This window comes from Vicugna pacos, chromosome 8 (genome assembly GCF_048564905.1).
Source record: "Vicugna pacos chromosome 8, VicPac4, whole genome shotgun sequence".
Lineage (NCBI taxonomy): Eukaryota > Metazoa > Chordata > Mammalia > Artiodactyla > Camelidae > Vicugna > Vicugna pacos.
This window is the reverse complement of record NC_132994.1, coordinates 44,385,932-44,413,538: the sequence shown is the minus strand read 5'-3', so window position 1 is coordinate 44,413,538 and position 27,607 is coordinate 44,385,932. Positions and strand designations below refer to the sequence as shown.

Here is a 27,607-nt window from a genome sequence, read left to right as displayed (position 1 = left end):
AGCCAAATCAAAGATATTATTAATTACTACCATTTCCTTTAAACACATTGTATGAGGTTCAAAATATTTATGTGCTGAGGAAGAACTCTAGTGCTGATTTCTTTTGTTACAAGATTGTCCGTTATTTCAGTTTTTCACTTTGTCTATTTCATGGGCTTTTAAAAAAAATCTTGTAGAAGGAAATGCTATTGTTATCCGTGCATTTTTTCTTTTAGAGGAAAATGTTAGAAGAAAAAGCAAATGATATTATCTATTTATTTTTCTTAGTTATATATATTCAGGCCCCTAAGTTTAAAGAATCCTGGATTTATTGAAATTGAGTATTTTTCTCCTAAAATGAATAGTTTTTATAGAATAATTTATTTAAAAATTTAGCTTGCATAGCTATTTTGATCTCTGTGTGTGCAATTCATTTTTAAACACCTGGCAACAGCAAAATTTGTAAATATACCAATATATGATTATATATCAATATAGGCAAATTATATGAGCTTGGATTTAAAACATGCAGGTAAAAAGTAACAGGACGTCAGGTTTTTTTTTAATTGCATATGTTATTAAGAAAATAACTTTGAACTTTCTGGTTCATTTTGCCCTTGTATACCTAGTTTATTCACTAGATCAAGTCTATCTATATGAACAAAGGAAATAAGGTTTGTTTGGGGTATTTAAAAAAATCATGTTATTGGGCATATTGATATTTGCCATTAATAAGTGGGAATTCAGGCTGCCTTGCTTGCAAAGTGCTTTCATGTAATCTGCACTTCATCTGTATTTTCCACTGCTTGCTAAACATTTCCTTTTTGGGTATCTTGTTGACACTTGAAACACAATATATTCAAAACAAAGGTAGTATCTTCCTCCAAAGAACTCTGATCCCTATATTGCATACTTCAATTGATGGTAGATTATCCTTCTGTAAACCAAGAAAGAACTCCAGGAGTTCTTTTTCCATCTGATCCTCAGTTTTAAATTACAAAAAAAAATCTGACTTACATCCTACACCCAGATATACTATTAAATTAGCATTTCCTGGCCAGTGAGATTACAGTCAATTTAGGAGCCTAAACTGAAACAGCATCTTCTCAGTGAAAACCTTCCCCAGTTTTAAAAATAGAATAAATCATTTCTCTGTTACCTGTGCAGCTCTGCTGGAAAATTTATATTGTGCATGGTGCAATATTTTGCTGTTTATTATCTGTTTCCTGCACTGTTTCTGTGTACAAACCACTCCAAAACTTAGTGGTATAAAACTACAGCTGATTTTACCTTGTTCATGATTTGGAGGATCTGAAAGGCAGGAGGGATCGACCGAGCAGTTTTCGCTGGGATATCTCGTGTGATTGTAGTAGATGCAGGCTTGGGCTGCAGACATCTAACTCCCTGACTTCTGGATGTCCAGGACGGCTCACTTAGATGGCTGGCAGGTGATGCTAGCTCTTGCCTGGGAGCTTAGCTGGAGCTGTTGACTGGATGGCCTATAGGTCATCTTGCCAGCATGGCAGGGTCAGCTGGAGTACTTACATGGCAGCCGGCTTCCCCCAGAGCTAGTGTCCTTAGTGAACAAGAAAGAAATCACATGCTTTTTCCTGATTTAGCTGAGGAAGTCCGCAATGGTACTTCCACTGTATCCTGTTGGTCACAAGTGACTCACACAGCCACACTGACAGACTGCCCAGCCCATGCCTCCCCATTCTCTCTTCTGTCCTCCTAAAATATCCTTTCAGTTCTTTTCTCTAGGTCTAATTCCTTCCATCTTTCAAGCTCTGCTTCAGTATCACCTGCCAAAGCCTTTCCTGATTCCATCGTTGAGCTACCAGAGCCAATACCTTTGTGGCTGAGTTCAGAGTGACCAGTTCAAATCCCAGGTTTCCCATTTAAGACCTACATGCCCTCGGGAAGGTTATTTAATCCCTTTATGTGAAAAGCAGGAATAAGAACAGGACCTACATACCCTACAGGGTTATTGTGCACGTTGAATGACCAAACAATACAGAACATTTCCTGTGACATATAGTAAGTAGACAATGTTAGCTATTATTCTTATATCGTCTTTCTCCAAAGCCCATAGCATTTTATTTGTGCGTTTCTGTGTCTACCATAGCCTGCCCCTTGTAACAGTAATTTGTGGGCTTATTCTCTGTCTTCTGCATATTTAGCTCAATACGTTGCAGGCAATTTAGCCCATTAGACACCTGTATCTTGAATATCAGTTCAGAGCCCCTCTGATTCTTTATGCCTCAGTGAACAAAACACATAAAACCTTGCCATTTTTTTCTCTGTTATTCCTTATAACCTTTTTTCCCCTATAATTCTTCTTGCAGAAATCAGAAAAGAAAGATCTGGGAAGACTTCTTCAGTTCTGAAGGCTAAAGGTAATAGAATCAATTTAACAAAGCATAAGAAATTTATTAGCAAAAACATCTGAATAAGTCCACAGTAAATTAGCATTATCTCCTTTACAGATTTGCAGGTCAAAATTGCACAGGTCACCCACATATATTTGAAAACTTGTGTTTATTTACCTGTCCCTCAAATTTCTTTCAGTTCTTCATGACCTTAAACTGCTCTGATTATCATTTCCAAAAGAAAGGAAAAAAAAGAAAAAAAGAGTTTTTTAAAGACTAAAAAGGTTTTTTAAAAAAGGTTAGAAGGAAAAAAAAGAATAAAAGGAAAATAGAAAGGACTTGCTTCCATGCCCTCTGTTTTTCTCCTTTCTACCCATTCATTAAATATGTATTTAGTGTGTAATCTTTCCAAACACTTGCTAGTCATTGGTGAAACAAAGATGGTGAAGCTAAGAACAGTGGGAGGAAGACTTGGGGATTGGAGATCTGAATTCTGTTGTTTTCAAACTCTTCGTCATACTCTGTCTGCTTCAGTCTTGTCGGGTTCCTTGTTGCTCTGAAAAAGTATGACATTCTTATTTGAATTTTTTTTATTTCAATCTCCTGAATGGACTGAATTTCCTCTCTGTCCATCCAAATTTCGGGTCTCTTTCTAAGAATAATGTCCACATTAAGCGTCAAGCTTTCTCTATCGACTCCCTAGTCAAGTCTGGGGAATCAGAGAAGGCTTTCCTGAAGTGCACTAAATTCAAGCATGAAAGATGAGGAGTTAGCCAGGCAAAGGCGTGAGGGCTGTCCGCGACAAGCACAGCAGCAGGGCTTCTGCTCTTTGCCAAACACACTGAAACCTACTTAATTTATTTTGTTTCTGCGAGTTTTGCTTGGTATCTCTATTCTAATAAACAAAGAAGCCAAGATATAAATAATTTAAATTACTTGGTGTCGGTGTCAAACCATGGGTAAGAGGAAAAGGCAAGAATCAAAGTCAAGTCTGTTGGACTTTAATGCCCATTTATTTCATTTTAACACAGGTTCTCCTTGCTCCTTGTAATAGGGCTTTTGTGTTTGTATTCTTCAGAGCACTTTTGCTTTCAGTGTAGAACTCATTACATAAGTTTGAAAATCCATTTGACATCGACACACTGGCTGTGTGTTGTGGAAAGTAGTCTTAGACCTTCTACTATTGGGGTGACTCCCCTTAATTCCCACAGAGGGGCTCAGTCCATTTTTCTCCAGTGATTATCTGTTCTTACAGACAGACTCCTTCTTATCCTCCACTCTCATTTTATCTGATAGCTAGCAAAAACATCGCCCTTGCTTGCGTGAGAACTAAAGGTATTACTGAAAGACACTACCAGGAACATGCATATATACATGCAAAATCTAAACCTTCCCTCCTTTCAGTGTAGTATGAAATGCACTTATTTTGGTGAGCACTTATAAGAATACGTGGACCATATATTATTGTTCACCATGAAAACAACTCAGCAGAAAAGTTGAGTCTTACCTCTAAAATTACCTTTCAGGCCCAGATGATTATCAAAAATTTAAACTACTACTTAAAGACTTCACTTTTGCTGAAGCCTAAACTGGTTGGAAATGGTGGTTGTAAACATTTGTCTTGGAAAACATTATCTGGGGAGATTTAAATCCACGTGGACCACTTTGCTAAGTAGGCTCCTGGAATCTCTGTTATTGTTATTGTTATTGTTATTAAAGTGCAATTGCAGGCAATTTCCTAGGGAAAACTTATTCCTGAGTGTTACATTCTCTACTATTTGCAAGATGTCTCCACAATCAGTAGAAAATCATGTATGTAAAGGTCTACTGCATGTGATTATTGATTTAGAGCTGTTTAAAATGCACCTCTTTTTAAATTCAAGCTACGGTCATGCCCTCAAATGTATTTGTTATATATAAGTTGGTACTATTTTAGGAGAGTTGTATTGCCACTTTTCCTTTATTCTCTGAATATAATTTTTCATTACATAAAAAAATTAAAGTAAAAAGTACCATATTACCTATAACATTTCAGGGACTTCTGCAGTGTTACTGTTTCTAGAGAGGCTCTTGGAAGCCCGCTGCTGGGCTGTGGCAGAATCAGAATGCAGCGGTTTTATTTCACTGGAGCAGCTCAGAGGTCGCCTACCTTAGCCGGCCTCTCATAGATTCCATCTGCATGTACACATTAGAACCTGTACTGAAGCAACGCTATATGTCTAAAGTCAGAATTATTACACAGAATTCACCTGGGGCCACATTTACTGGAGATGTGATAACTATGAGTAAATTAGGCATTTAGAGAAACATCATTAGGCTTGTCCCTTTGTTTAAGGAGGTAGAGAGAGATCTGGGGATGGTTATTCCAAAGAAAAAAAGCAAGAGAAAGACACATCTTGCTGACTTTTGCTGCTGGTTCGGCTACTAACCTTCCTGGACTCACAGAGGCCCTCTCAACACACTCAAAAGAGGGCAGAGCCCTGCTTATGTGACTGAGACCACCCAGACACCAGTGAACCCTGTTAGCCGCCCCTGTTATGGTTATATTCCTTCTGGCATCCACCCCTATCCTATTGCCTCTTGCTTCTTAAGCTGGTCTGACTTAAGTGAGGTTGTAAGATTCACCCATGGATGAAGGAGCTGCAAACCAAACCCAAATAAGGCAACAAGGAGATTAATTCTCTTCCACTGAAAATGCAACAATAGTGCCCTTAGGTTCCTTTGGTATTGGGGTCATATGATGGACATTAGAATTACTGACCAGTTTTGTGACTTAAGCTTTTGTACGCTTGAATCTAATGCTAGAGGAGTCTCGGCAGACCTTACTTTCTTTCATATTCTGACGCTCAGGACCATGCACCCCGGCTTCTATTTGTCTTCACCATACTTTCTGTTAGCCATTCCCACTCATCAAAAAATAGCTAGGACTTTGAAGCTGATCCTCAATAATTCATTTGTCATGAACACTCACATTTTCATTACTGCCTTTGTCACTGGGGGTGATGCAGGGGAAGGGAAACCTGAAGTGATCTTCCTATTCCTTTGTGAACTTCTCCATCTCAACCTCCCTGCCGGGTTATTTCGAGAGTTCCAAGCTATGTCCCAGCAACTTTACACATGTTCCAGATCTGAAAATCAAGCTTCATGAGCCTTCCTGGGGGCTCTTGATCAAAGGCAAAGAAACTACCATATTTGTAAAAACAACACATGCACGAAATGTGCTCTCCAGTGCTTTGCTCTTGATAAATAAGACAGATGAGTTGAAAAATGCATCAATAGTTGACCCAAAACAGTGGTGTATCTATCCTTCTTAATACAGAAGTGCAGAATTCCCATATAACACTCTCCACATTTTAGGTCATATTTGATATCCTTGGGTAGTTAGGGGCTGCTCAGACCAGGCTGTATACTTCTTAAATAGGTCAAAACCCTTCGAAGTCAAAAAGGACACTGAGAAGAAACGAAATGCAAGGAAGTTGGTGTAGAAGATGACCCAGCTTGGGAGAAAAAGCATCTTCCCATTAGCAAATTTGGAAATAAAAATCATTTCTATTTTATGAAGACTTTCTCCAAATTTAAAGTGGTGGATTTATGACCTTAAAATACCCTATAAAATATTTCTGTTTTTCCACCCCTCCTTTCCTTCTCCAGCAAAATCAAAGCAGTCTGTGTGCCCTCTGCTTAGGTCTTGTACTTTAAAACTACTTTACCCTCATAGAATCATATACAGACACCCATTTAAATCAACATGCTGAATCTTGAATTCTGAAGTTCCAGGCATTATGCATTCCCACCACTGGGCATATGTCCCCACCATCACTTCTCATTTCACAATACATTAATTATTTTTGGTTTAACCAGGAAATGCAAAGCAGTAAATTACCCCCATCGGCTTGGGGGGAAAAAAGTTAACGAAGCTTCTCAATGTGTTTTTTCAATCCGTGGCTCTTGATTTCGTCTTCACGTGCTGAAATATAGAAAAAAATTGACCCTATTTAATCTTAACACAATAAATGGCAACACGGACATTTCTTTGCCACCAAAGCCATTTTTCAAAATTCTACAAGCATATGGATATGTAAGGCTATAATTTAGCTACCGAAAAAATCTTGCTTTGAGGAGCACAGTCCTTTCCATAGAGCCTGGAAATCCATTCCTGACACAATCCAAACTCACCTGGACTCAGTGAATTCTAAGTGATTGCTTGAGTAGCTTATCCATTTACAAGTATCACTACCATATTTTCTGCATTCCACCCCAAACCATAGGTAGGAGTAGAAAAAATGGCTGGAAGGATTGATTTCTTCCTTTCCTTCCTTTCTCACTGCATTGTATGTCATTTTTGTTAGTCAAATAGATACTGAGATTCAATGTTGCAGAAAAGGCACAAAACTGTTTTTATCATTAATTTTTATAGGCTGTTGAGGAAGTATAATGTTGTTCATGTCATTGCTCATATGTATGTCTGAAACCTATAATATGATCAGGATCATTTTGTATTTGAACCCAGTAGGATAAATGAAGTTTTGCCTGACTTACTTTAACTAAGGACCACATATTTAAGACATTGGGAATTCATAGATGAAACTGTCTCAAAATTTACTTTAGCCTTATCCTTGAAATTTGTTTGACTTAAGTCTGATGACTAAAACACCACATTTACATGATATATGCAGAGTTTCCATTTGATTGTTTATTTTTTGGAAAAAAAAACATAGCCTGAAAGAGATAAACTAAGTGCTGATTTTAACAGTTTTGGAAGACTTGGATGCTGAAGTCATGTACTTTTTAAAATTACAGATAAAGCAAGTTCCTAACCATCCAAATACTCATCTTCTTAAATGAACACATAGATTGATACCCATTCAACAATTTACATTTCTTTTAAATAAAAATGGTTAGAGGACAGCTTGTTGTACTCTGTTCTGTTCTTTCTTTGTCTCTGTATGATTAAAATTGCTTTCTGAGAGAAAGCACCATATTATTTCCATCCAGGTTCACCTTACTATAGCTCACTGACTCCATTATATATGTGTTCTCAAATCTTTTGATCTTGTTTTTAAATAAATGTTCAATATTTCTTTCCAGAACCTGTTAAGGGGAAAGAAGTGAAAGTTCCAGCTTCCCTAAAGGAAAAAGGTATTACTCTATAATGAAATGTGAAAACACATTGATCTGCCTGTAGCATATGCAGTAATTTGCAATAAATAATACATCATTTATTTTTCATACTTTCAAAACTATAACTTTCATATGCACTTCTAGGCTCTTGAGCTAAGGAAAAATAACTTGTTTCCTATTATAAAATTCAAAATTGTACTATGAAACAACAAAGGAAAGTGTAGCTGTGTCAGAAATGCTAAGAAAACTTTTAAAAGGTATGTGCTGTTCTGATTCCACAGTCTGTAGTAGCAAACTACATTTTTTAAATATCCCAAGGTGAATCCTATTAGGGATAGCCGTGGAAACCAAAGATTTAAGATACTAAGAAATAAACTTTCTCAGTGATAGCTTGCCATTCTGTAAGTTCAGATACAGTAAAATCCTAAACAAATTTTATAGCTAGGAGGAACTTAGAGATAAACTATTGTCCAAAGCTCTCATCTTATAGATAAGTAAAACTGAAATAGTCAGACCTCTCAAAGGCAGTGTAACTTGCAGCAGACCCAGCATTAGAACTCTGAGCTCCTAAATCAAGCCTGTGATCTTGCTAATGCATCTTATGGCACCTCCAGCCTTCCTGTTATACGAGGCTCGGAGTCCTGTGGGTTCTGATATTACCTGCACCAAGTTATGTTCCCCTAAACATCAGGAAGTTTGTTAAGTCCAACGTAATATCCCAGTACTTTCTGTGGGCATGGTGACATAAGCCCAATTGTCCAATATTTCTTGTCGTCAAAATGACCATGTTAATGAACCAGTGAAACCGTGAAATGTACCTGCAACAGTGATTGTTAAAAATAGAGCCTGTTTCTATATTTACCCTGAAGAGATGAGCTGCATTAACTATTGACTAATGTATAGGAACTTAGTGGTAAAAATTCCAAGTTACTGATTTTTTCTTCTTCAAAGGAAAAAGAGTTTTGGTGAACTTGTGTAAGCATGTGTTGGAGCTGGGAGAGCTGTGGAAGAGCAGTGGGAGGGGAAGCTGATGGAAGACTCAGTGAGAGAAATGAAGGACGTGTGGAGAGGCTCCATTAGACAGTGTAGCCATGTATAAAAAACATACCCTTAAGTCATACTTTCTTAATTTTGCAACTAATTTTAAATTAAACAAAATTATTATTTAATGAAACACAAGAGCAAAACATGATTTTTTTCTCAGCCCACATAGGTACTTGATTTTTTAAAACAAATGTTTAAAGCAACAGAGACTCTAAACCCATTAAGGCATTTATGTTTCACTTTATAAAAATATCATCATATCCCCAATTTTATTTTTATTGTCACATATGTAATAGCTATCTTGGTGTTTATGCAGTTTTATGTTATTCTGGCAAAATATGTAAATTAGGGTATTTTGCTCACAAGAGAATTCTTTCATATTATGCTAAATGTCCAATAAGCAGCAAAACATTATTACACTGTGTTATTTAAAGGATGAATCAATTGTGAAGACTAAAATTCCTTTGGATTTAGTTAAGCACTAATTTATTTCTTTATAATAACTCTAGAGTTCTTTAACATCATCAGATTGTTGACTGCAATAGAAATTTAGGTAAAAGTCTAAATTGAATAGATTTGATGCCATCAAGTAATTCAGTCGTTCAATAATGTTGTAATTCTTTGCCAATCTAAGATAGAAATATCAAAATTGAAGAACAGATAGGAATATTATAAATTTCCACATTTTTTATAAAAGAATTGCAGTGCAAAGAGTTTTCCCCAATAGAAATGTATGTGGAATATATATACAAAAAAAATAATTTAGATTTCCCCTAAAAACACATGATGCTAATTTGAGTCTTTAAACACTGGGAAGGATTTCCTCTCTCTTCTTCCTTCCATCTTTCCAGGTATTGTTTTTTTATCATCGATCCCAGGTGGTCAGTGTAGTACCAGCCAGTGATGGTCACAGATGATGGTGGTGGGGAAGGCAGCATTTTGGAAAAGAAGCATTTTTAAAGTTACATTTTCGTTCCAGTAATACTGAATTTTCTATGTTACCGTACCATTTTCTTCCTAATTTCTAATTTTTTAATGGCAAGTATGTGTCAACAACAGTTTGCATAAAGCATCAATTAAATGCCCACCCAGACTGCTATTGTCAATATTGTTCTATTATTTCTTTCAGAAATTGAGGCTCCAAATAACCACTTGAGCATATTTAATTAGCCTTTTTATTTTGCCATTTAAAGTGACCATGACCTCTGTTAGAAATGTGCTAGAATATCACTGGAGCTTTGAAATTTTAGGCAAGGAATTTCATCATTTGTTTGTCTCCAAACAACCAAAATTCAGGCCTGTGGTGCTGAATGTGAATGACAGGCCTTGCACATTTTGACAGAAAGTGTAGCCATGATATACAAAGACTTTCACTTTTCACCTGTGACCAATGGGGTCACATTAGGCTTTCTTTCCTTAAAGGGGGTCAGTGTCATCTCACATGGATCAGAACAGCTACAATTAAAAGACTCCTTATTAAAACAGAAATCAATTTTAGAAGAAATCTTGTTCAATTAAAAGTTTAACATCTCTTCTTTTAGCAAACAAAGGGATTCTTAAAAGGCTTTGTTAATGTCCACTAATGGAGCATCAGACAGAACGGTAACATCATTCACACTTAAATGAGAAAACTCACAAAATACATAGAAATTTAACAACATATTCTTGAAAACCTAATGTGTCAAGGAATAAATCAAAAGGGACATTGGAAAATATCCTTAGACAAAAGAAATTGAAAATACAACATACCGAACTTAGGGGATGCAAAAAAAAAAGCAGTTCTAAGAAAGAAGTACATAGTAATAAACGTCTACAGTAAAAAAGGAGAAAAATTTCAAATAAACAACCTGACTTTATACTTCCAGGAACTGGGGGTAAAAAAGAAGAAATTAAGCCCAAAGTTATCAGGAGGAAAGAAATAAAGATTACAGCAGACATAAAGTAGAGAATAGAAAAATCAACAAAACAAGAGGTGTTTTTTAAAAAGATCAACAGAACGCACAAAACTTTGGTTAAATTAAAAAAAAAAAAAGAAAGAGTGAAGAGCCAAATAAATAAGAGTTGAAAGAGGACACATTATAACTGGTGCTACAGAAATTTTAAAAGGATCATAAAAGACTACTACAAATATTTTTATGCCAACAAGTTGGACAATCTAGAAGAAATGAATAAATATCTAGAAAACATACAATGGCCAAGACTAAATCATAAAGAAAATCTGGACAGACTAATAACAAGTAAGAATATAATCAAAAACCTCTTAAGGGAAAAAAAAAAGTCCAGAACCAAAAGGCTTCATTAGTGAATTTTACCAAACACTTAAAGAATGGCTGACAACTTTTTCCTGAAGAATTGTTTAAGCAAAAACTGTGCCAGTACCAGCAGCACTTTTACTCTAACGCAGCGACCGACAGTGTGACGCTTGTTCTCTTGGGCCCATTTTGTCCAAGTGCCAAGTTGATACAATGGAATGGAAAAGGGTTATGCATTGGTAAGAAAAGCAGTTGAGACTGCCAGAATTCTCTCTAATCATTGGCTTTAAAAAATTAATGTATCCAAGCACTGGGGTTTTTTATTTCCTCCATCCAAAAAAAAAATCAATGTATAGCAATATTATATGTAACAGCAATATATATGTGAGATATATGGACGATTGTAAGTGAAAAGCCCCAATATTCCTGCTTGGCGTGCCTTCCTTTTCACCCTTCATTAAGAGGGACAGAGTGGAAAGAGGATGACTCAGTGTCACTCTGCATGTCCATTTCTCTTGTCACTCCAAGCCACCTTATGCAAATACTCTAGTGTGCTTCTCTCCTTGATGGGAAGTTTTTAAAAATGTCATAGCATTTTATTTATTAATTTACTTTTATTTTTACTTTTCTTGTTCACACTTTAAAAAGCTTGAAATGTGTTACTTTTCAAATAAGGTCATCTATTATTTTCATGTGTTTAATCAGATACAGGATGAGCCATACTTGTGACCTTTGACCTTTTATTAACATAACTGATTATTCTCAGTTCAAATTAAAGAAAATGAATGCAGATGCTCAGAGAAATAAGTAAGAACCTAGTTTAAAAGTGACCCCTCCTTGATAAAAAAAAGAAAAGAGTGTCTTCTTATTTACCTTGGCAAGTGATTTTTGCACAAGTTTCTGAGTCATTTGACTGGTTTAAAGTCAACTGGCTCATTACCTGAAATGTATCCAACCAGCTCTCCTGCCACCTTCAGATAACATCACAGGACCTTGTTCTGACTGACTCTTCTTTGTGTGACCTGCAATATGTTCAGCCTCCTCCAATTATTTCTTACTTATTTCAGTGCACACTCTTCATGTTGGGAAGCTTCAGGGAAGGAGAGAATAATGAGGCACGCATAGCAAGACATAAAAGGAAGATTAGATAAAGGCAGAGTGACATGATCAGGACCGCGGTACATTGTATTTAGCACATACCAAAGACAAAGGAGCACGAAAATGAAATGATGACAGAATGAGGAAGGGAAAAATGTATGCATTTATTCTGCACTGCAAAGAGAGAATGCCCTCTGGCTCATTTTGTGTTTTTAGTGTCCACTCAGCAAACTTTCCCCGTAAGCATCAAAGTCCTATGGGAATTTTGCCAAGAAAGGTTTGCAGAATCAGGTCTTAGGCAGAAAGTATTGAGTCATGCATTAAGCGCTTGTATTACAAACTAGAGCTATTTTAAAACTATACCTATAGCAGCTTGTAAAGCATAACTGGTTTTTCTTGTTGACCTAATGGGGAGGAGAGGTGAGAGACTGACAGACACACAGACACAAATGCACAGAGAGAGCGTGTGTTGAGGGAGGGTATTTGTGTGTGTGCATATGTGTTATGGAAAAAGCACTGTGCCCAGTCATTTGAGACTCTGGCTTCAGCTTTGAAATCACCAGTTACAAACTAGTTAATTCACTTAGTTACTCTGGCTAGTTATAGCTGACTGGAACAAATTAAATATGAAAATCTGCAGATAATATACAGCAGTGTCAAGTGTCCTAGTGGGTTCGTTCTAACGGGCTTTTCCATCCAGGTAAAGCTTTGGTTAATGCAACGGGGATTCCACTTTATATATTGGTCTACACCATCTAGAAGTGAAGCTCCTAAGTCTGATGTTCTTGGCATTTTGAAACCACATTTTAACTTGTTTTGTATCAGTAACAATTTTTGAGTGTTAGTATAATATTCTAGGGGTGTCTTAGGCCCTGAGGCTCCAGAGATGAACAAGACAAAATCCCTGTCCTCAAAGATTTCACAATACTTAAAAAAGAGAGCCAAGAAAGAGTAAAAGTGGAGTGGCCTCCAATGATGCCTCAGACGAGATATAATAATGGTTTTATCCAATCCGTGGATACCTATGATTTAGGTATTAGTACATGAGGACTCAGGAAATATTTGTTAAATTATTCAGTCTAATCATAGCCACAGATACACCAGCTAATTATCATTGTTCGTATTTCATAAGATGAGAAAATTAAAGTTTAGAGCGTTTAGATGTCTTACATTAGATCGTTTGGTTAATAAATAGGGAGATACATTTTAAACTGAGGAATTTCTTGTTCAGCTGGTTTGTGTCTGTTTTTCTCCAACTGCAGTGCAAAATGATCTCTGCAACTCCTTGACTTGGATGAGGCTGGGCGATACTTGAGCACGCTGTCACCTCGCCCCTTTATCATGCATGAAGGAGTTCCTCCATTCCAACCAAGGCTAACACTGATTTAGAAACTCAAGCAGGAAAAATAAAGCATAGGGAATACATGAGGTTTCATAACCATATGAACATGGTTAAATAAGAGGAAGGGGAAATACTAACATTCCACAGACTGCTGAAGGAGAGAAAGACAGAAATAAGATGGAAGGTTGTAGAGTAGAGGGTGTCAGATGTTGATTCTTTGCGTGACCTCACCCAAACTCAGGATGGGTTTTTCTTTTGGAAGTCTATGAACTGAAGAAGTTCCAGATCAAACTGAAAGGTGGTCAGGTCTTGTCTTTCTCACTGTTGTCTTTACCTGAATCACAGAGTAATGTGTTCATAGCAGATGAAATCAAATGCTCCCTATTAAAACAGACCTCATAGTTGCAAATTCTTCTTAAGACGTGGTTAAGAAGAAATATGAGTTCAATGAGGATTCTCCCAAATCCCAAATTTTGTAGCCAAGCTGATTGCTGTGACAGTTCTTTGACCCATGCAATAAAGCCTCAAGCAGAAGACAAAATGTGAAAGGGGATGTGTGTGTGTGTGTGTGTGTGTGGTGTGCTCTTCATACCATTTGTTGTTAAATAACATAAGGAGGACACAGTAAAGTTGTGTACGTCCTCATGTGTATGTAATAGTAGTGGTAGCAGATTTTCATCAAAAAATGCAAATGGTTACTGAAATGATGTCAGACTCATGGGTTTAGAAGAAGTTTATAAATATTACTTTAATATAGCTTTGTTTTTTAAAAAAATATATTTAAATGTATTTTATTTAACATGATGGTATAAAAATATAAGAAAAATAATTTTAATTATCAGTAAAGAGACTAACATACACTGCTTTGTATCTGACTCTCTTCTAAGTGCTTCACATGTAGTGTTTAATTTAATTTTCACAGCAATTCTTTTTTTTACTAATGTGAAAATTGAAGCACTGGAAGTGATTTGCCCAGGTCACACAGCCACCTGAGGTGGATTTGGAACTCATGCCTGGCAATGTGACCTGCTTCCTTTGCCACCAAGCTTTCCAGATCCCCTAGGACCAAAACTCACATACAGTTAACTAGGGATAACAATGCTGAAGTTCCTTTGTATATTTTACAAAAGTAGGTTTGGTGATCTGCTTTTAAATGTGAAATTTTTCATGCCTTTAAATATCGAGTACTACTCCGGGACTGAGTGGGACAGCTATCAGTTTCCTATCCAATTTATCTAATTTAACTGGCTTGATTTAGGAAACTGTTTATATGATTCATGATTTAATGACTGGCTGAAAAAAATTAGCAACCTCAGTGACTTAATTGCTCATGTCAATCACAATCTTAATGACTCTGTTAGTAGTTTGTACCTATAAGATGTAGTACGTGGCTTACTATGTAGTTTTTATGAACAAAATGTTTAAAAGCTTTTATTCTATCTGTATCAACCGGTGGTTATAGCAGTGTGCTTAGAAGTGCTTAAAGTTTTGGAGTTGGAAAAAATTAGCATTCAAATACCAGTTTTTCCATTTCATAGGGGTACACACTTAGATGAGTATTAAGCCTCAGTATTGTTATCTGTAAAGTGGGTATAATAATAGTATTTACTTAATAGGAGTGGTACACGAGGATTATATAAGGTAATTGGTCATTTGTGCAACAAATATTTATTGATCCCTAGTCTGTGTAAAGCACTGATCTAGGCACTACCATACAGCAGAGAAAATGAAAATTCATCCCAGGACTCAAGAAGTTGATATTCTACTGGGGTTAGAGAGCTAACAAACTCATGAATATTTAATATTCTATAAATAAATTCTAGATGATGCAGATATACACTTAGTATATGCAGAAAGTACAAAACACCGCTGGTTACAAAATCAATAATAATTATTATTATATTTTATTACACATATAAGGCTGTGCTGAAGAAGCGAATGTGATAATGAGAACAAACAAGATTGGGAAAAGAAAAAGCAGTGGCATTCAGCATCTACCTTGCTAAGTATTTAAAATGGAGACATTCTTAAAAGAATGCACATTCTTGGAATTTGTATGTTGTGTAGATTTCTTTCTTCTCATTTTATGAAGACACAGCAGAGACTCCTAAACAGAGTTGATCTCCACTGTTGCGCTCCTCTGGCTCCAGCACGTGCATGCTGAAGTTTTGCTTGGCCTGCTTTCCTTGGGACCATAGTGTTGATGACATTGAAAAATCCTTGATGAAGCTCCCCTCCCCAGGCCCATCAGCAATGTATGTTTCATAAATGAAATCAACAGCCTGGAAAAGTCAGCGCTGCATAGGAAATGGCAGGTCGCTGCCCCAACCACTCAGCATGGGGGTTGCTTGATTCCATGGTTCTGCAGTTCTTGTGTGTGGAGCCAAAAATGAAGGGCTCAAGTGAAAAATGTTTATGGAAACCAGATTTTTTTAAAATTATACAATAATAATCAATGATAAAAATGTTAAACAGTATAGTTTGGCTGAAAATAAGTTCCCAATCCTTCTTTCTGGCCTCTTGGTCTCAACCTTCAGCATTTATCATTGTTTTTAGTTTTCCTGAAACTTCTCAATGAAGACTTTTGACTTAACTTTAAAAAATGTATATATGTATCTCTATATATACATCTGGATGTATATATAGATGTCGTTTTTATATAACTAAGAACAGGCATCCAGATATGACTCAAAAATTAAGGCCTTTAACTTCAGTAGAAGAGTCATTTACAAAATGAGGGCACTGAGTTCTTAGTGACCAAATAGCCTAATAAGAGAGGTTTCACTTTAGAAATCCTCATATATCAATTCCTGCTTTGCATATTCAAGAGTAAAGCCCCAATTCTATAAAAAAGAAAAGAAAATTACCTTGAGAGATCATTTAAGTTTATGAGCATTATTTTAACATAAGTAAGCTCTTTTCATACATAATTCTCACATCAATTTTACAATATTGTTTTCTCCATTTTATCAGTGATAAAATTGAGACTTGAAGTTTTAAATAGCACCCAAGGTCACAGAACTAAGAAAACAAGCTTGCTTTTAAAGTCAGATTTTGTGATCCAAGAGCCTCCTTTCCACACTTCCTAAGAACTCATAACTTGTGAGGTTATCTTGTTAGTGTTGTTCACATCACACCAAAAGTTGGTAGTAGGTCTGTCATTGTGAGAGGGTCCACAGCCACGTGCATGTTGAATGATCATAAGAGTGGTTATAAAATTCTGTGAACAACACAGAAGTCGCTTCTGATTGTATTGTGCTCATAGCTGATAAAAAATATTCCCTATAACTTTTATTTTTTACAAAAGATCTTTTGACAAACATTAAGGGTAAAATGACTCCACGTCAAGATTACAGTGGCAGTGTGATTGACAAGGGAGGGAACCAGGTGCAGAGTGAGGGGCAAAGCTCTTTCAGACAGACAGCTCTTCGTGGTGAGCACAATGCCTACGGACCCCATCCGAGGGCACTGAATTTTTATCTCCAAGACTGCAGATACACAAGAGGGGGCATTTCCTCTTTCTACATTCACTGTTTTGTTCACTCACCCATTCATTCTGCAATATTTATTGATTGCATACCATGTGTTAGATATTTGACCGAATGCTGATATTTGAGTAGTAAACAGGACCCAGCTCTTGTCCTTATGGAACTTAAATCTAAAGAGGGGATACAGACAATAAATAAAAATTAAATAAAAAGTTGTAGACCAAAATTTTATATAGCATTAAGGCACACGGAAATCATTAAAAGAGCTTATGTCCTACCCAGCTAAGTAGACTGTGTTAACTAAAAAGAGAGAGAGAGATGTGCCAGGGAGAGTGGAAGTGCAATAATAGTGCAGATAAATCCCTTCGTACAGGATGTGCATTCAAGCATTACAAGAAGTAGAGTGTGAAGGGCTATGTAACTCTCTATTATATAAAATTCTACAGTTAAGCAAATGAGCTTTTCTTTTTCCTTATTGTAACTCTGGAAACTGAGACTCTATTAGGCTAAAACCCAAATAAAGCTGGTCAGCACTATTCCTGACACAAAGTCTGCACTCGGTGATATCCTAACCATGAGATCAGTTTTTCTGCTGTCTGAAGGAAGGAAAAATTGTAATGTACCAGAGCCTTTCCATCAATCAAAACAAGACTTTATGCCAAGAAAGAGGAGCTATGAGGCCAAGGCAAAATTTTTTAAAGAAGAGGAAGGAACTTGGGGACATGAAGACATAGTCAATTATTACGGTGGTTGGGATAGTGTTATGAATATTACTTGGATAGCTGAAAAAACTATGTACCTATCCCATACTGATATGAAGTTTGAATGCAGAGTTTATGGACAAATGCCATTGTCCTAGGACACTAAGAAAGCAAAATACTTGATTTTAATGTGTTTATATTATCATACTGAAGTTAAGCCAATTTATTTTATTTTATAAGATTAATAACGAATACTAGAATAAACAAATATACCAGTTTGAAGTGATTAAATTAACCACCAGATGGCGCTCCATGAATTTAATGTATGTAGTCAAAAATAGAAAATTGCTTAAATTGGGCAAATTAGGAAAAATTACAACACTTTTTTTCCTGAGCAGTTTAGGTTCATTTCCTTATTTGTAATACTTAGGGAATTTATTAATCATAAGAAATGGGCTCTTATTAAAGACAAAATGCCAAATTCCTTGATTAATGAAACACTTTTTTAGCAAACTGGATTTTAAATAAAAGTTCTTCTGCTTAAATTACTTTAAATAGTTTGCTACAAATAACATGTTCCATTGTATATTGATTAAAGTGTGTAACTATAATTGAAGTTGAAGACAAATGAAAAAAATCTAGTAAACTTGCCTATTATTCCACTGAGTACTGCTTTTTCTTTAAGTGCTCATTTTTTTCCTATTTGTTTGTTTGTGTGTGTATATGTAAATGTTTTACCCCAGAACCTGAAATTAAAAAAGAAGAAAAGATATCCAAAGCAGGTAAGGACACTTTGTAATATTTACATACAAATATGTATTCTGTTTGTATTAAACAGGATTGGTTTTATAATCAGGACTGTGTAAGGCCTTGAGATGCTGAAAACATTGAAAAAATACTTGTGTTCCCACCCACCCCGAATGTTTTAATTGTAATAAGCAATAAACAAATGTATGCTAAAATTAATATAGATTCTGTTTTCTGGTAGCAAATTTTGAGTAAGTTTGTCAAAGAATTGAAACTGTTAACATACGCTGCTCCTTATTTATCTACTGGGCAATTGAACACTGTTTACAAAGTGCTAAGGGAACAATTTGAATTTCAGAGGAATTAGCCAGATTGTGACAAATGCCTACTACACCTTATTCTTATAATTGTTGAACCTTATGAAATCACCTATACTCAAACATCTTTTACCTTGAAAACAGCAGTTTAATGTGATTCAACATAACAGATTCAACCATTTTCTTTCCCACTAATTAAATATCCGGATATTCTTTGGAGGGGTAATCCATGGTCTTATTGACAATTAATCTGAAAATTGGAATACTTTTAAAAGAGATTTCCTGAAAACAATTTCTATAAGAAAGGAAGATGCGATTAGCTGGTCACTCTTAAGACAGGTGTTAAAAGTTAGAAAAAGAAATATCACAGAATAAAGTGCAGAAAAAAGATTAAAACTTCTGAGGAAAATTCCAATTAATTACAATCTTTCTAGGGCTGATACTATCCCAAATATTTTGTATACTTATATGTCTATGTCTACATATGCAAAAGAAGAATTGTATCTATACCAGATACTCATATCATTCGTCTTAAGATATTTGCATATACTCATTTTTACAGATTTTAACATACATTTAAGTAATTCTTGTTTTACCCTGTTATGTACAGTTGAATATTAATCTGAATTATTGTCACTTCTACTGAAATTACTGCCAACAAATCAAAAGGAATTGTTTAAGTGTTTTCTTACTTTTAGTAAATGAACATAGTCATTTTAAGTGACTTAATAAAATCTGAAAGTATGCATTCTCTGAAAGATAAATGGAAAAATGAGCAATTTTAAACAGTAGGAAAAATATATGATATTGACAAAATGACATATAACAAAAGTTATAATTGAGCTTTAGATTTATCAGCAGAGAAGGAAAAACGATGTATAAAAATTGCTCTACACGGTTGTTAGCACTCTTACCAGAGTCAGGGAGTGACTGCTGCTCAGGTAAAAAAGATACATGGTGTTGCCCCTTTCTGTAAGCATAACATTGTATTTTATGCTTTACGTTACTGTGGATATATATTGGAAAGAGTAATACATGCACTATAAATGTCTTATTATTAGTTTACATTAAACATTTATGTTTATTTTTGGTATGTTTATTTTTAATCTTCCTATAAAGAAAGAAAACTCAGCATTCAAGGTAGCTTTTACTATAAAATGCAAATAATTTACAATTTATTGAAAACATATATGCTAAAATCACTGCCGTATGTCAAGAATTGTGTTTGGTGACACAAAATTTAGAAACAGGTGATGAGCTGTTTTCATCCCAAGAGAGTATGATCAAGGACATGGACATGAACTACTGAAAGATGGCTACAAGGCAATTAGCTGTATTAGCGAAGAGAGCTCGAGTTGTCCAGGGCGAGGGGGCAGTCTGGGTCGGTCAGTGAAAACTTCAGGGAGAAGATGGATTAAGCTGGGATTTTAAGGACATGCAAAAGCATCTGAGACAGGTAGATGATTATAAAGCATGGTGGAAGAAGTACTAGCTTTATAGTAGAAAGACATGAATTTCATTCTCTTTGCCACTTGCCAGGGGTGTAACTTTGCTTAACATTTCTGAGCTTCAGTTTTCTTCTCTATTGAATAAAAGTCATCATACCCACCTGGTAGGGATGTTATAAAAAAACGGAGTTGTTGTTTGCCAAGGGGTTCAACTTCTGTAAATGGTAGCTGTATTTAGGAGCTAAGCCGGAGGTAGGGATGCACATGGCGTAAGCAGAGGACAGTGAGGAGAGGACCAAGGACCAAAGGAGATTCCAGGGGTCACATGAGGGACAGAAGATGGCACGACTGCAGCAGTGATGTGTAGCCCTGTGAGCGTGGTTCTGGGAATCTAGGAAAGGGGGCTCAGGAAGCCAGAATGAAAAATTTAGGAGCCTTAAAAGGTGAATGAGAAGAAAGTGGTATCGTGAGTCTTATAATGTCATGCAGGGTGAAATCCTATAGAAAGAATTTTGAGTCGGAGATTTGGCACAAGAACTTTTATAGTAATCTAAGTATGATAGAGATGGGAGAAATTGATACCTGGAGGTACAGAGAGGCAGCAATAAGGAAGTGAATTTTGTTTAAAGATTATTTATAGCCATCCTAATGTTCTGTGTGGAATTATTAGGAATTAAGTTTTTAAAAATCACCATCACAGGACCTAGCAACCCATTGAAAAATACTAATAACATCTTGTTATATATCCTTTCAGTATATGAATACAAACAATTTAAAAATATGATCATAGTCTCTATTACTATCACTGCTTTTGTAATTATCAAGCTGTTTCACAGGAAAAGGCAAGAAATTGATGACATTAGCTACGTATAACTGCAAGGTCTCAAGCATGAAACGATGAAGAAAGTGATCAAATGTAGAAGTTGCAAAGGAAAAGCAGGTGGGGTGGATGCTGGTGGGACATCCACATAGGGGTGTCCTAGAGACACTTGGAAATTGGAAACAATCACTTTGAATCCTCAGACTAGGTTTTGTATCCATGAGTTTAGAAGTTTAGGGTTAGAAGCCAAAGGAAAAAAGAATTTCTTCAAGAAAAAGGAATGTGGAGGGAAAAAAAAAATAGAGAAGGAAATGAAGGGCAGCTTTTTGGAAAAGTAGAAGAACTGGGAAATCAGTACACACAGTTTATCAGCATCCCAAAGAGGAGACACTTCCAAGACAAAGTAGAAAAATCAGCAGTAACAATGTCTAAGGAAAGTCCAGGGAAGTGATGACTGAGGAAAATCATTATCTTTGACAAAAACCTGTCATCTTGTGACCTCTTGGAGAGGAAATTGGTGAAAATAGAAAGCTTATAGGAATTAATAAAAGAGTTTATCAATAGTAAGTGGAGGCAGCACACAAGCTACATTCTTCAGCAGTTTGTCATTAAGGGGAGACAAAATGCTACATTCCAGCAGGAGGAGTCAAGGAACCAGGTGTTGTTTGTGTGACAGGGTGGAGCATCCCAGGGAGAGGAGGATCTCAGAGGGAGATTTAATTCAGACAGAACTGCCCCAGAGATGACATGTCGGGATACACACTATAGATAGAGGGAGTCAGCTTAATTATGAAGCGGACAAAAATTCCCCCGAGCTTTGAGAAAATAATGAAAGAATAGATTAAAATAAAGCTGAGTGGGTATGAAGCCACTCCTGTTGAGCGACCTCCTCCTAAAATCTCTTCTGGGAAGATGACCGCTAATACGTCCATTGTCAAATCCAGGAGATAGTTTTTTTGCATCATATTATGCGACCTCTAGATAATATTTGACCATGTTCACCATCTCTTATTTCTCAAAAAAATTTTTCTTTGGCAGAAACTGAATCATTTAACCCACAGTGTTAAAAATAAAACAACAATAAAAGCTGACTACATTTTAAAATACTGAAGCCACATTGTAGCAATCATCTATTTTAGCATGCCATATTATTAGCCACTAAATTCTTTGTTTTTTTACCTTCAGTGAAAATGATGGCAAACAGGAAATGCATTTCATTAGATAATTGAAGAATAGCTAAGTGTTCTTTTCGGGAAGCAATGGACATTAATTATAAGTAGTACTGTAATTAAAAACAAAAAAGATTTGTGCATAAGTAATAAGCAATAATTTATTTTTCTTCTTTATTAAGAAAATTAACACTCATAAATAAAATCTTCAGAGTTTTATAACTGTGTTTCTAATTGCTTAATCAACATCTTCACATGATTATTCTGCCAGCACCTCACTTTGTTTAAAATTGAACTCAATATTCCTTACATTCTTTTTTCTTTTGTTTCTTATCTCAAAAACTGTAACTCATGACTCAGCATTCAGTTACATTGACTTAAGTGTCTCCCTCATATACAGCTTCCCCTTCTCTTTTAGAGCCCCATGTCCAAGTAAGAACCAAGTTATGTGTCTCCCAAATTTGATCTCTCCTGGTGAGACCCTAGTTCTAGTTTTCATCATCTCTTGCCTGAATAAACATACAAACCCATGACCTGATCATCTTATTTCCATCTCCTCTTCAAAGATCTACCGTAAGCCTATACCAGCTATATTTTCTAAATGGATATCTGTAGGGAAGCAATGTTAGGTGCACTGCCACTCCATTATACTTCCCCTAACTTATTTCTTCATGTGGTTTCCATTTGTCTAATCCACCACCACAATCTGTCTCCCCAGCACACAGACATTTTAAAAAGATCACCAGTTCTGTGGATTTTCATCTATTTAGTGACTTTTTAAAACTTTCCATTCACTTCAGGTCAGTATCAAAACATCTCCCCCTGTCTGCCTTGCTAGCAATCTTGGCAACTTATTTTCCCGCCCAACCTTTGTTCTCTGTTTATAAACACACACCATTTAGTTCTCCAGCCTTGGTCTATTTGCATATGTTTTCCTGTAGCATTTCATGTAATACCTGTGTTTGTTGAATGGGTTTCTTCTAACTTTGTGTTTCAGCTCATATATTATCAATGCTGTGAGCTGTGCATTCTTCTCTAACTTCTAAGACAGAAAATCACTCAAAAGCCACCATAGCCACAACAGGTCAATAAAATTATCCTTATGGAAAGGGTGGCATTGGTTAGTAATTATATGAAAATATCTATTTTTGACATGTGCCTTGGCTTTGTGATATAGCACATGTAGAGCTAGTTTTTTAAATGTAAAAGATCAATAGAGGCAGAGTGGTATAGAGGGAGGAGCCCTATAGATACAGAGTGACCTACAACAAATCACCTAACTTCTGCATATCCCTAACCCTACCTATAAAGTAGGATTACTGTTGACAATATATTCTCTGCTACTCTAACACTTATTGTGAAAATCATGTGATATAATGTATGTTAAAGTGCTTTCAAGAGCTATGAAAGCAGAAAAATATAAAAAGGTTATCATCCATATTCTTGCTGTTCCAAGGGTGGTCCACAGAACAACATCGGCATCACCTGGTTGCTTACTAGAAATGTAGAATCTTAGGTCCCATTAGTAACTGTTGAATAAGTATTTGGATTTTTATCAAGACCCCCAGTCATTAGTATACACATTAAAATTTGAGAAAGATTATCAGAGAATTCATAAACATCTACTGTTACCCATATCTACAGGAAAGAATAATATCAAGCTTCTCTTCATAAACTTGGCTAATTTAAAATGCACATGTGCTTTCAAATGGTTGCTTTCTAACTAGCAGAGAGGTCCTCACACTTAATGAGCACTGGCAGGCACTATCCATCCACTGCCTCATTTGCTGGGCGATTTCTGGACTTCGGTCATCCAGGAAATGACTGAGCCATTCCTTTCTCCTGACATAGCATAGGCAAATGGGTTCTGGGTATGAATTCACTTGAGCTTGAAAGGAATAAGTAAACTTACATTTTGTTTGAAGAATATGTATGTCCAGGGTTACCTGTCTTCATATTTTACCAGCTGGCTATGATATTGACACCAGGGTAAATGACAGTCAGTGAAGAACAGTATGTTCTCATAGCTATCAGTCATCAAAGGATCTCTGGTTTATATCTTTTAAAGAACTTACTTCCAATTGGTTCCTTTGTTCAATTTATGTCTATTATCGTGTAAAATAAATACATTTCAATATCTATTCAAAAGTTACCATAGTGATCCTAAGAGATACATATATATATATATACATATATATATATAAATTTTATTAACTGTATCTTTTGACAGAATAGATAGGAGAATTTACATTCTATGTCTCTCTCTCTCTCTCTCTCTCTCTCTGTCTCCCTCACACATGTGCATGTGCTCATGTGCACACAAACCACTTAAATACTTTATATATATTTTTAAGTTAACCAGAAAACGTTGGATATTTGAATATGTAGGGCTCCTATAAATTGTAGAGATAATTAAATCAAAATTTCATTAATTAAAACTAAGTTATGGTAGGATCAACAGCTAAGTTTAGTTTCATGAGTATTTATAGAATTTCTACCATTCATTAAATCCTTTGCTAGGTTTTAAGGATATAAAGATGAATAACTTAAACTCTCAAGAAATATATTGTATCCAGGCAAAGATTAGTAAATAAAGAGCTCATATTAACAAAAGGGAATATGTAATTAAAATCAAACAAACAAGAAAAAGATGTTCAGAGTGAGCTTTCTAAACAGAGGAAAGTTTTATTTTTCCAGACCATTGGTTCAGAGAAAAATTCCCCAAGGAGAGAATACAGGAGTGGTCTCTAGGGGGAGTGCCAAAGTGGTAGAGCAGAAGGACACTGAGCTCCCCTCTCCCATGAATGCACCAAGGGATACATCTACAGAACCACCCACTAGCTCAGAACCCCTGCTGAACTTTGGCAGAACATCTCTTACTTCAAAAGACAAGAAGGTTCTTCACAAAATCTGGTAAGAGAAGGAGCAGTCTCACAGGATGGGTAGACCTTAGCCAGGTGAAGAAAGCCTGGGGAGGACGTTCCAGACAGGAGGACAGCACAAGCCCCAGGAGAGGCTGGAGGCAGTGAGGGACGTTGAGATCTACAAGGATTTCACCCTCCCCTCAGCATAAGGTCTGAGTGGAGAATAGGATTAGGAGAGGCGTGACAGGAAAGTTGTGTTCCAAGTAAAAGTTGTGTCCTTTTTTCTTGGGAGAATTGGGAACAACTACAAAGGTTTAAGCAAAATGAGATACAGCTTAAATTAGAGTTTTGAATTGCTCATTCTGGCTAATTACAGAGATTGAAGATAAAGAGGATGTTTCAGGACAGTAGTTTCAGGAAATCAATTTTCTGGGGAACGACACTATCGCACTGATGCCCCTAGGTTATCAGATCTTTACAGAGCATTGGTAGGAAGGAAGAAGGTTATTATAGAAGTATTTAGGAAGTAAAATTGCCATACTATGGGAAGAGGGTGTTGAAAAAATCCAGGATAATTCCCATGTTTCTGTCTTGGAATAATGTTATTTTGTGTGATTGGAATTTCCAAAAGAAGTGGCAGATTTAAGTAAGTTATTGACATGTTTATTATACAAATTTTGTTGAGCAGTTATTATATGATAGGCGATATGGTAAGTGCAAACATACGTTGGTAAACACAGTCCAGTTCCTGTCCTCCTAGACCTTATCATCTAATTGGGGAAGGGATGAGGGAGAGAGAGAGACATGTTGAATTAGAGGTGGGACATGCATTTAGGAGTGTTTACCAGGCACTTGGGGAGAAAACACAGTAGTCGATTTGAAAGTTTCCAGCAAAGATGTGCTGGCTTAAACAATGAGTTATTGACATCTATCAAGGGGAATGTGATGCAGGAGAAGGAGCAAACCAGGAAGGACACTGATATGTGAGAAGTGGATGGAGGGGGAGAAGGATGCTCTGAAGAAGTTAAAAACATTCTCTTAGAAGCTCAAAATAGTGTCTCAGAAGCTCGGGAGGAAAGAATTTCAAGGAGGAGGAAGCTGTCAAAGTGTCAAACATAGCAGAAATTTACAGTAAGACAAAGACTGAAAAGTATTCATTGGAATGTATAATACCGAGTCATTGATGATCTTGTGAGCAGTTTCCGTGGTGCTGGAAGGGGGGAAAACCAAATTATTGTATTTTGAGACCTTTGATTAGAAGTCAGGAATTGGGGCCAGAAAATATACATTGTATAATTTGTGTACCTTGTAGGCTATTATTTTAAAATCTTGTCTGAAAAGGCAAAAAGAGAGTGCGTTTATCTAGGAAAACAGCTTGGCAGTGTAAAAAGAGAGGGCGATGTAATACCAAGAAAACTGTAGTTGAAATGGTTTCTAATCTATCAGAGATTTAACAGCAACTGTCTTTACAATTTTACAGCATTACCATATCTATAAAAGGCAATAATACATGTAAATATGCTAAAAACTAAGGCATACACAAATTCCATTTTTAAAGGCCTGAGAGATAAAGGATTTATTTTTATAATGCCTAAAAGTATTTCATTTTGTTTAATCACCACGGAGATCAAACCATTTCCTTTTCAATTCAGATTTCCTCATTCATTACTCAATCTCACTTGTGTTATATTTCCCCAGTAGTTCACATGATACCATTCTTAATTTTAAAACCTTGAACTAAGTCCATCTTCCTCTAAAAACCATATAATTTTATACAGTTCAGCTAAGAATAAGAATCAATACCATTATTATTACAGTTTTTCTTTCTAACTGTAAAGAGGGGAGGATGTCGGGCAGTTAAGTAAGATGTTTCTTGCACTTGTATTTTGCAAAGTGTTTTGCATAGAGGACTAGTCATGATTATTGGTACATCAAAGAGTTTTAAAGTTAAATAAATCTAGGAAAAGCTCTTGGAGTTCATCATATTTATAAACCCATTATGGAAGTCTAACAGTCTAACCTGCTGAACTTTTTTTCTCTCAGTGTTTCTCAAATTTATTCAACATAGAATCTTTTCTGTTATCCAACAGCAAAGCAGTTGAGCAAAGATAATAAAATTTTTAAAATGAGTGACTATATATGTCTAACAAAGAAGAAAAGCTAAATGAGGAAGACTAGAAACAATGTCTGATTGTATTGCAATTAAAATGATGAGGATATCCTCGCATGAATAATAAATTCATACCCAGTCACTGCTATCTCAAAATTTCATTTTATTTTTCCCATAAAAAAGCAGACAAAAAATTCTACTGTAAATTCTTGAAGAGTGGAGCAATCATTCTCTTTCAGGACAAAAAAATTTACTAAAATTAGGCTGACATGAAAAATTGTGTAGTTGCTAACAAGTGGCATTGGTGATGAATACTTCATAAGTTTCCCTACAGACAGCCATGTCAATTCAGAAGGTCAACCACTATTTCTATTATAGACTAATGTTTACTGAGTAGTTACTAGGTATGTGTCATTATAATATGCTGAGAGGGCTTATTACCACAAGGAAGCTTAAAATAAATCGAGAAAACTCAAATTATTTCTACTATGTAGTAAGAACATTTACTGAATGCTAACTAATCCAAAGTCTGGAAAATGAAAAAAATAACCAATATTGGTGGAGCAATTAATCAATTAATTAAGAGGATTTATTCACATACGTATATAATTTGGTCTTATTATAATCTTGTTATTTAGGTTTCATTATTTTCCCCAAGTTACAGGCAAGGAAGCTGAAATAAAGATGAAATGAATTCCCAGGTTAGAAAATTCATAGGTGGGATGATCTAGCTTCTTT

The 27,607-nt window shown here is 35.8% G+C and overlaps 1 protein-coding gene across 1 annotated transcript in view; it reads left to right on the top strand.

Moving 5' to 3' along the window:
- TRDN (triadin) overlaps positions 1-27,607 on the top strand; it is a gene marked incomplete at its 5' end in the record, with an annotated part of 362,619 nt that overhangs the window by 293,060 nt on the left and 41,952 nt on the right. Inside the window, 3 exons of the mRNA XM_072965935.1 lie at positions 2,325-2,375; positions 7,437-7,487; positions 18,138-18,176. Of these exons, the coding sequence (XP_072822036.1) occupies positions 2,325-2,375; positions 7,437-7,487; positions 18,138-18,176 (141 nt within the window). The remainder of the gene's footprint in view (positions 1-2,324; positions 2,376-7,436; positions 7,488-18,137; positions 18,177-27,607) is intronic.